This window comes from Falco cherrug, chromosome 4 (genome assembly GCF_023634085.1).
Source record: "Falco cherrug isolate bFalChe1 chromosome 4, bFalChe1.pri, whole genome shotgun sequence".
In the NCBI taxonomy this organism is placed as follows: domain Eukaryota; kingdom Metazoa; phylum Chordata; class Aves; order Falconiformes; family Falconidae; genus Falco; species Falco cherrug.
In genome coordinates, this window is record NC_073700.1 from 45,245,578 (window position 1) to 45,255,345 (window position 9,768).

The 9,768-nt window shown below is 66.0% G+C and overlaps 1 protein-coding gene across 1 annotated transcript; it reads right to left on the reverse strand.

Annotated features, from left to right (window-relative positions):
• Nucleotides 1-2,100: 2,100 nt before the first annotated feature.
• Nucleotides 2,101-9,414, reverse strand: TMEM59L (transmembrane protein 59 like). The gene is made up of 8 exons (XM_055710332.1): nt 9,134-9,414; nt 7,221-7,326; nt 6,840-6,934; nt 4,857-5,003; nt 4,661-4,760; nt 4,225-4,336; nt 3,964-4,081; nt 2,101-3,695 (listed from the first exon to the last, which is right to left on the reverse strand). The coding sequence occupies exons 1-8, from the start codon at nt 9,281-9,283 to the stop codon at nt 3,534-3,536; spliced, it is 990 nt and encodes a 329-aa protein (XP_055566307.1). The 5' UTR covers nt 9,284-9,414; the 3' UTR covers nt 2,101-3,533.
• Nucleotides 9,415-9,768: the final 354 nt, after the last annotated feature.

Below are 9,768 nucleotides of genomic sequence, written 5' to 3' on the forward strand. Positions count from 1 at the left end.
ATCCCAGGAGGGGACCCACTCGGAGCGCTGCCCGCAGCGGGCAGGGTTTACCAGCTGTCCGCACCGATCTTGTGTGTTGCCCCCTCCCTCTGCACCAGCCCGTGGCAGGGAGATGCAGACAACCCTGTGTTGGGGGTCTCAGCCCCAGGCAGCACCATCTTGGGGTCTTTCTGCTTGCTCTTGCTTGCACCCAACTGCTGCTCCATCACCGCAGAGTGGGTGTCTGGGGGCGAGCAGCTGCCAGCACCCCCACCTAGCCTGTAATGAGGCTCAGCGCTGATGTCCTGGGCTACCTATGGAAAATGCTGGAGAAAGACACCCTCTGACATGCCATCCAGGGGGCACTTGGTGCCTTGACCCTGGCCAGGGGGCTCTGGGTCATGAGCTTGTGCCTACCCCAAAGGCTGCCCAGCACTGGGCTGCCATTTCTCAGCTCTTCCTGCTTGTCCTGCCAGCCCCCAACACCCCCCTGCCCACCCTGGCACCCTAAGGCACCCAACCTGCTGAGGACATCGTGCAAGCCCCCAAACCCCACCACCCGGGCAATGCAGCCATGGGATATGCCAGCCTTGCACAGCCAAGGCTGCCCAGAGCATCCTGCGCACGGCACAGGCAGAGGCAGGGCAGGCAGTGCGCTGAGAACACCATCCCTCTCCCCTCCATTTGGCGAGCTGAGCCCAGCAGAGTAGAGCATCCCCCTCCAGCCCCCAGCATTGCCGTGCTGCGTGGAGGGGACATCGCAGCCCCAATTTAGGGACAGGCGGGGGCCGTGCTCCGGCAGGAGAGGCTGCTGGCAGGCAGCGGACCAGGCGCTGCATCCCCCTTGGAGATCCTTCTTTGGCTGCGACTCGTGTCGCGCACCCCAGCATCCATCCGCAGCCCTCCCGGGGGTCAGGCAGCACCTCCTCATCCCCGGCTCCACATCCCAGGGAAAACAAGCAGCTGAGGCCAGCACCAGCCCTGGCTTCTCAGGGGCCCCGTGTCGCTGCTGGCTCCGAGGATGGGACCCTGCTGAGCTACTGAAGTGCTAAAAACGAGCCTCCAGGCCCTTGCGTGAGCTTTTGTGTCGTGCTTGGCATGGGGAGAGCTCGACTGTGGCGTGGACGCAGGCGCTGCGCCAGGAAAAACACAAGCCGCAGGGGAAAGGTGGGTGCACGCACGTGTGAGCACGTCCCAGCCCTCGAGCCCGGGCGGCTGCGGCGTGTTACGCTGACGTGTCACGCGTGTGCGCAGCCCAATTTGCACTCTCCCTCCTCGCAACGGGTGCCCGGGTCTCAGTGGGCAGTTTCCAGAGGGAAAAGCCCTCGTTCCCCAGCCTGTCTTTACAGGCACATGTGAGCACGTGCATGCAGCCCTCCGCAGTGCCCTGTCTCAGCCTCCTCCTCCTCACAGCTGCTGGGTGAACGTGTTGGGGTGCACAGCCCCCCACCCACCCCGCACCTTCCCAGCACCCACTGATGTCGGTACCAGCTCTCCAGGGAACACAGCATCTCCTTTTACGCTTGATGCTGAATCTCTCGATCCGGTAAATCTGCAGCTTGCAGCAGAGGGGAGCATCGCCCTGTATCCCTGCAAAACAGCCCAGACAGGGGACCTCTCTCCAGTTTGCCAGAGGTTTCATCCTGGCTCAGCTTGCACAGATGGGATGGCAAGATGGGAACTGACCTGCACCCACCTTCCAGCCCCACAAGGGGGTTCAAACCTGCTCCCCAGCTGGTGATGGGCACCCCGTGAAGCCACCGACTCATCCAAATCTGGTACAAACCTTTTATTTCCCCTCCACCCGCACTGCCCAGCCAGCTTGAGGCTGGGTTTGCCCTTTGGAAGCGAAGCTGGGGGGGCTCCAGGGCTGCCCTCTCCCCCGAGCTCGCAGCCTGGCACGGTTGCACCCAGGGACGGGGAAAGCCGCTGTGGCCAGGACACAGACACCCCCCCCAGGCCACAGCCACCACAGACCCCCCGAGCTTCGCACTGAGCCAAGCGGCCAAAAAGCAACAATGAAAAGTGTACCCCAAAATGTACACGAGACCCCTCACCCCCACCCCCCCCCCCCCAGTTTCCCCAGCCCCAGATATGTTGCACGGGTTAAAGTGATATGGAGCAGCACAAAATCGGCGGGGATGGGGACCAGGGACCAGAGCCCCCCCACCCCACCACGCCATGGCCCCCCGAGACCGCTCAGCGCCGGGGAGCAGCCAGCACAGGGAGGGAGCCTAATAACCCAAGGGTGGGGAGTCGCGGGCAATAAGTTAATCTGTACAGACTGTGTTAGGTGGACACGGGGCTGGCAGGGACCGCCGAGCCATCCCTCCGCGCGCGGGGGTGGCCCCACGGGGGGCCGGGGGCCGATGAACCACATGCCGGTGCAAATCAAACCACGAAACGACGCATGAAGTCAAGTGATGGAGAACGGTGGGGATATGGGGAGATGCCCCAGCTCGCACTGAGCCTGGCTGCAGAGGCAGAGCCCTGTGGAGCAGGGGGAGGGAAGGGACCCCTCCACACCGAGGGGCTGTGCTGGGGTGAGCCGAGGGGGACCCCACTTGGCTGGGAGACCCCAGGGCCGGCCCCCTACTTCCAGGGCAGGGCTGTGAGCCCGGGGACCCGGAGGCTGGCTGCTGCTAGGTCCTGCCATCAGCTACAGCCCCGCAGGCTGAGCTGCTCCCGGCTCCGGGCAGGGATGCTGAGCCCAGGACGGAGGCATCCCAGCAGCTCCCACCTCCTGCCCAAGCTCGAATGCGCCATGACAGCACGAGGCAGGGAAACGCCACCTCGTCCCCTGCTTGGTCCCAGCAACCCGTCGGCACTGGGGCCAGCCACCCGCAAGGCATCACGGAGCAGGGAGGGGAAGGAGCCATCCCGGGGCCCCTCCACAGCTCCAGGAAGGGGCTGGCTGGGTCCTCGCGTGGGCATGGAGGCAGCGAGATCTGCTCTTCTCTCCAGCTGCCAACACCAAATCCATTCGCCACGTTTCGGCTCCCCAAGGCAATCGGCTCCGGCCAGCGGAAGGGAGTTCTCAGGGCCAGAGACGGCGCCTTGGAGGCTCAGCCCAAGGTGGGAGGCCGGGGATGTGCCGAGCCAAAGCCCAGAACGCTGCAGACACTCTCCATCCCCCACTGCAGCCGGCTCCCTCCTGCCCAGCGCTGGACCCATGCCCGGAGGGCTGCGGGGCCCCGGGGGCTCCGGTCGGGAGGAGACAGACCGCCCCACCATGAGGACGGGCTCCCCCCGGCCTCCCCACTCTGGCAGCTCCTCTTTTGGCTCTTGAGTGCTGGCAGCCAGGATCCCAGAAAACAGAACATCTACGGAGGAGGCGAAGCCGCAGCCTGGCTCCTGGGAGCCTCCTCCGCAGTGGCCATCCCTGGGGAGAAGAGCGGAGCCAAGCCCGATCGCACCCCCGGTCCCCTCCGTGCCAGAGCCAGAGATGCCCCGCCAGGAGCCAGGGACACAGGGCAGCGGAGCAGGACCGGGGATGACGCCATGGGGAAGGTGACAGGGAGGTGGTGTGGAGGTGACGGGAAGGGGTGGGAGCACTACAGGACGGTCTTGTCCAGGTCGACTTTGAGGGGCAGTGGCCCCGCATCCTCACCACCGTGCGCAGGGCACAGGGTGACAGCAATGACGGGTGGCAGGGGGAAGGTGCTTGGGCCATCCAGGTCCTCCAGGTACTCCTTGTCCCCGTTGATGCTCAGAGGCTGGAAGAGAGGCAGAGGGGACCATGCAGCCCCAGAGCAGGGGACAGGACCCTCTTGTCCCCCGGCTGGGATCACCGCGGGGCTGGCTGGGGACGTACCACACAGCACAGACATGCCAGCATGCCCAGCACGGTGGCCGGGGACCACAGGCACTGAACGGCCACATCTTCACCCCGCAAGATTCACCCAGCCAGAACGGGGAGACACAGGGTGTCAGGGACCCCCGTGGGACCACCCCGGGCTGCGCTGAGCACCGCTCACCCCATACCTGGGTCTTGACATGCTGCTCAGGGGCGGTCACCAAACTGGCACAGCTCAGCCACAGCATCACCATGATGGAGAGGAAGAGGCAGGCAGCCAGGATCCAGCGAGGAAGGCCCGAGCGCCTGTAACACCCCACCACCCCCCACCAAAGAAAAAGGACGAGTTTATAGCAGGGCACAGGGAGCTGGGGAGGCAGCTGGGGGGAAGAGCATCTGCTCCAGCAGGTCCAGGGCCCTCCGGCCCCGCGCAGCCCCATTGCACCTACTTGGACATGCAGCCGAGGAAGTCGTGCTCCGGCTGCGGGGGGTCCGGGTGCTGTGCCTTGGCTTTGCCCCGTGGCTTCTTCACGGGGGGCTTCTCCCCCTTCACCCGGGGGCCTGGCGGGGGAGAGGCGACTCTGAGCCCGGGCACCCGCTGTGGGCATGCCTGCCCCTTGCCCGCACCGGACCGGGTGCAGGGGTGCCGGGTGGTCCCCTCTCCCCCACGGGGACCCTCCGCCTGTGGTGGGGGTGTGGACGATCCCAGCAGCTTCTTGGAGTGGGTCCTGAATCCAGACCCACCCCCCCTGCGTGGGTGTGGGGTGTGGGAAGCTAATCAGACCCAAGAAGCGGGTAATTTGTTTAGCTCTGGAGAAATGGGATGAGAGCCAGGAGGGCACGCAGGCTCCCAGTGCCCCCCCAGCAGCCCGGACCCCCCTGCACCTGTGTGGGGCTGCAGGACACGGGGGCTGGACCCTGGTCCCGGCTGCGCTGGCTGCACCTCCGGCACCTCGGGTACTGGATACTCCATCTCGGGCTGGGACTGGTGGGTCAGCAGGGAAAGAGGGAGAAAATGGTGAGCAAGTGGGTCCTCACTCCTCTTAGCACCCAGCAGAGAGAGGACACAGGACACCCCCACCTGAAACACCACGACTTTGCCATCATCCGCCTGCAGGTAGAAGGTCCAGGTGGAAGAGATGAAGCTCTGGGCAGAGCTGACGATGTCGTTGCAGAAGGTGGAGACCAAATCGAACACGGAGAATGATGGCACCTTCAGCTCCAGGCTCTGCAAAGGAGCAGGGACATGGTGTCACCGCCAGCCCCCTGTCACCCACCCCAGCGGACAACGTCCCACCCCAAGGCTGTGTCCCGGCTGAGCTGGGTGCTCAGGTCTGGGGCTCAGCCCGCTTCTGCCGGGGATGGGGACATGCAGGGCCTGTGCTCCAGCCCCAGGAGGGTCACCAAGCTTGGGGCTGTGGTCCCCAGGGCCGTCACCCAGCCCTCAGCAGCCCTGCGCTCACACCAGCGCTTGAAACAATAGGAGCGAGCGGCCGAGATGCTGAGGGCGTTCCTCTCCTGGCAGCCTCTCGGTGCCCTGGATTCTTGGCCGTCGCGGCAGTTTGTTATTTTTAAAGCATCCCTGCTGGAATCCGCTTGGCTGCTCCCTGCCACTGGCTTCGAACATTTTCCGACAGCCCCTTGCACGGTCAAACCAGCAAACAGGAAATAAATAGGTCAGATTCTGTATCTAATTATTATGCTAAATCTGCTTTGCCTGCTTGTCTGGGAACCCAAAGGAAAAATGCTTTTGGGGGGGTGAAGGGGGTGCCAGCCCTCCCTGTCAGCCGGTCACCCCCCGAGGCTCGTCCCCGACCTTGGAGAGGGGCTGGGAAATGGGATCAGGAAGGTCTTAAAAACCGGCTGCAAAGCGGTTTTTTGAAGGAGCCGCAGCTTTCTACAGCACAAATTTATCTTCATCTGCACGTGTACAAAGCCAAAAGCCTCTTCCTTGGGCCAAAGTCTAATTTAATTAATTGGGCAAAAGCTGAATTAATTAAATGTAGGAGGAAAAAGCGTTGCTAATTGCTGGGAAGGATAACAGATCAAAACCGGGGGAATCTGCAACAGTCACCAGCCAGAACTTCTCGCCCTGGGAATTTGGCATAATCACCCTGCCTGGCCGAAACCAGTGGCAGCACGGGTCGAGCCCCGTTAATCCATTTTATGTGCTTTGGGTGAAGCAGCGCGACGGGTCAGCAGCGGGCTCGTGTCTCCCTGGCACCCCTCTGGCACCCCCGCGGCACCCCTCCGTGGGGGCACCTATAATGGGGGACATAAAATACAGCAAGATGCGGCAGGCATCCTGCGGCGTGGGTTGTGCCGGGTGGTGGGAGCATGCAGGGAGCAGGTCTGGGCCCGAGCCACCCTGGGAAAGCATCGAGGGGAACCGAAGCAACCTCGCCAAGACATGAGGTTGCTGGTGGGGATGGCCAGGAGGCAGCAAAGGCAGGGATGGGGCTGGATGCCTGTGCTGGGGATGGAGGGGTGAGGGATGGATGATGGATGGAGGGATGACAGATGGATGGAGGGAGGGAGGGATGATAGATGGATGACAGAGGGATGGGCTGCATGTGTGGGGTGTTGTAGCCTCCATCCCCAGGGAGAGGAGGGACTGGGCTGAGCTCCCATGGGAGGAAGAAGTCCTCCCTGAAGTGGAACCCAAGGACCAAGCCACCATGTCCCAGCATTCCCCCGTGGGGTCCCGGGCAGGGGGTGGCTGGTGGGCTCAGCAGGGTCTCCATTGCATTGGTATTGCCTGCTCTGCCCTGTCCTTTGGTCCCTGCCAGGCTCAGGGTGACCAAGATGCCCCACGTCCCCATGCTGGGGGTCAGGCAAGGGACGAGGCTGCTGGAGAAGCCACCCCCAAGGCTCCATGTCTCCAGGCTCCTTGTGGGGGCAAATGCCACCAGTCCCCGGCAGTCCCATGGGGTGATGGCACAGGGACGGAGCAGCCAGGATGGAGCTCCATGCAGGGACAGGGCAGAGCCTCGGCCGGTGGCACCAGGGACAGGCTAGGGGGTTCAGGGGGGAAGAGGGGCTCCCCATCTCCCCCGCCCCTCACCTTCTCCTTCCTGTTCTCCACCTCAGGCAGCTGCTTGCGGCACCCTGTCACGCAGCCAAACTGCTCCTCTGCGTTGCTGTAGGCTTCGGCGCACGCTGCAAGGCAGGAGGAGGGGTCATTTAGGGGGGGCTCGATCCCCCCGATGAGCCCCGCACCCCCAGCACCCCCCTACCCCTCCTGATTTACACCCAGTGGGTGTAAACCTGCAACCTGCTTGGTTTGCAGCAGGCTCTGGATGCAGCCCTGGGGCACAGCGTGGGGCTGAGCGGAGGCAGGATGCTCGGGAGTGTGGAAAGCGTCATGGTGGTGCCAGTGGTATGTGGGGGGGACCCCTGGGATGGTCTTTGGGGCGCAGGGGCCGCTCGGCCGCTGGCTCCTCACCTGCTTCACACTCGGCTCTGGTTGTGTTCAGCTCGGCACTCGCATCCACGAAGTGACAGATGGAGAACAGCCGGCAGCCCCGGTAACAGGCGTTGAGAACAGCATCCTGCAGGGAGGAGGAGGGAGCGTGGAGCTGGCACCAAGCTCAGCCCGGTGGCTGTGCCGGCCCCCCCCCGCGGCCCCCTGCACCCAGCTGGGGGGCACCAGGCGCCGTGGCTCTCCTGCAGGACCCCTGCTGGGTTGTCACCCCAAAACCCAAGGTGACGGCATCCCCCAGGCTGGGAGAACTGCCTTCGCTCCCCTGTTTGCACCCAAGGGTGGGGTTGGCACGTGGCCCCAGCCCCATCGAGGATGTGGCGGGTCCCCCCGCCTCGGTCAGGGAGCTCGGCACCTGCCAGGCCCTGGCGTGGGCTGGCAGCAGGTGGGGGCTGCACCCGGGGGGGTGGGGGGGGTGTGCATGGGGGGAGGTGCATGCACTGGGTGGACTGGGAACACACTGGGGGGCTGGACGGAAGGGCACTGAGCCTATGTGGGGGTCACGGCGTGTGCAGGCTCGGGGGGAGCGGGTGCCCCGGCCAGCAGGCAGGGCTGGGTGCTGGCAGGGAGGCAGCTCCAGCCCCGATGGGAAAACAACTTCATCCCACCCATGGCAGCGGCGGCCACACTGGCTCCTGCCAAGGCACTGGCCTAGATACAGCCCTGCCCGCGTGGGGGCTCGGGGATGGGGGCCACCGGGCAGCCCCTGGCATGGCACGGCCACGGCAGCTCTGATCCGGGCCTTTCCGTGATGCTCCGGGTCCAGCCACCAGCGCTCGGCTCCATCTCAGTCCCCGCTGCCAGCACGTGGTGCTGGCCCACCCTGTCACCACGGTGTCACCCGCCACCCCGGTTGTCCTTGGCCCCACTGGCCCCATGCCACCACTCTTGGGGATGGCTGTGCCATGCCACTGGTGATGGGGGGCTGGGGGGCACCCCCAGTGTGGGGTGGCTGCCACCACCAAGGGCACCCCAAACCAGGCACAGGTGAGACTGGGGGGCACGCCAATGCCAAGATGGGCGAAACCACTGCAGGCACCCCAAACTGCAGTGGGTGCCCTCGCTGGGGGCACCCAAAGCTGTGGCGGCGGAGACCACCGGGGCTCTGAGGCTCTCCCGGTGCCCACCACGGTGCTCCCTGTGGAAGGGGGGGGGGGGGGCTGGTGTGTGGCCGTGCAGCGGCAATGCCCACACAGGGTGGGCTGGTGCCCACGGTGCCCTCACTGGTCCCAGTGCTCCTGGTGTCCCTGATACTCCTGCTGCTGCCAGTGCCCCAGCTGTTCCCACTGCTCCCAGTGTCCCTGATACTCCTGCTGCTCCCAGTTTCCCCTGGTGCTCCCGGTTCCTCCCAATGCTCCCAGTACCCCTGGTCCCCCATGATGCTCCTTGCACTCCTGGTGCTACTAATGCTCCCCATGCTCCTGGTACCCTGGTACCCCAGTGCCCCTAGTGCCCCCGACACCCTCAGTACCACTGGTGCCCCCAGTACCCCGGTGCCCTCAGTACCCTCCGTACCCTCCGTACCCCCGGTAAACCTAGTACCCCAGTGCCCCCGGTGCCCCTGGTACACCCCGTACCCGTGGTGCTGCGGTATCCCCGGTACCCTGGTAACCCCAGCACCCCCAGTACCCCGGTGCCCCCCGTACCCCCAGAGCCCCCAGTACACCCGGTACCCCAGTGTCCCCAGTACCCCCGGTACCCTGATGCTCCCGGTACCTCCAGTACCCCGGTGCCCCCAGTACCCCCGGTACATCCTGTACCCCCAGCACGGCCGGTACCCGGTGCCCCCGGTACCCCCAGCACCCCCTGTACCCCGGTGCCCCCGGTATCCCCAGCACCCCCGGTACCCCCGGTGCCCGGTGCCCGGCCGGACTCACGGCGGCGGCTCGGCGCGGCAGGCTGCGGCCGCACTGCCCGCGGCACCCGGCGGTGTCCCCCAGCTGGGGCGAGAAGGGGTCGGCGGCGGCGGCGGCGGCGGCCAGGGCCAGGCCGAGAGCGAGCAGGGCCCGGGGGCGCCGGGCCGCCATGGCGGGCGCGGGGCGCGGAGCGCGGAGCGGAGCGCACCCACCGCCGCCGCCGGCCCCGCCGTGACGCGCCGTGCGCCGGGCGGGGGCGGCGGGGGGAGCCGGGGGCGGGGGGAGCCGCCGCAGCCTGCCGCAGCTCCGGCGGCACCGGCAGCCCCCGCCAGCGGCACCGGCGGCAGCGCTGCCCGGGGATGCTGGGAGCGGGTGGGCGGGAGGATGGGGGTACCCGGGCACCGGGGGATGCAGTGTGCACGGGCACCGGGGGTACGGGAGGATGGGGTGGTACCCGGGTACCTGGGGGTGCAGAAAGATGCAGGGTGCACGGGCACTGGGGATGCGGGAGGATGGAGGGGTACCCGGGCACTGGAGTATGCAGGGTGCACGGGCACCGGCAGTATGGGAGGAGAGGGGGGTACTCGGGTACCCGTGGGTGCAGGAGGATGCAGGCTGCACGGGCACTGGGGTGCGGGAAGATGGGGGTGTCAGGG

Bases quoted from the DNA above. Each gene is read 5' to 3' on its own strand.
- TMEM59L (XM_055710332.1), bottom strand. From the start codon at position 9,283: ATGGCGGCCCGGCGCCCCCGGGCCCTGCTCGCTCTCGGCCTGGCCCTG. The intron at 4,761-4,856 runs GTGGGGGTGTCC...CTGACCCACCAG, and splicing joins GCAAAGTCGTGGTGTTTCAG to TCCCAGCCCGAGATGGAGTA. The intron at 4,337-4,660 runs GTGCAGGGGGGT...CTCCCCCGCCAG, and splicing joins TGTCCTGCAGCCCCACACAG to GCCCCCGGGTGAAGGGGGAG.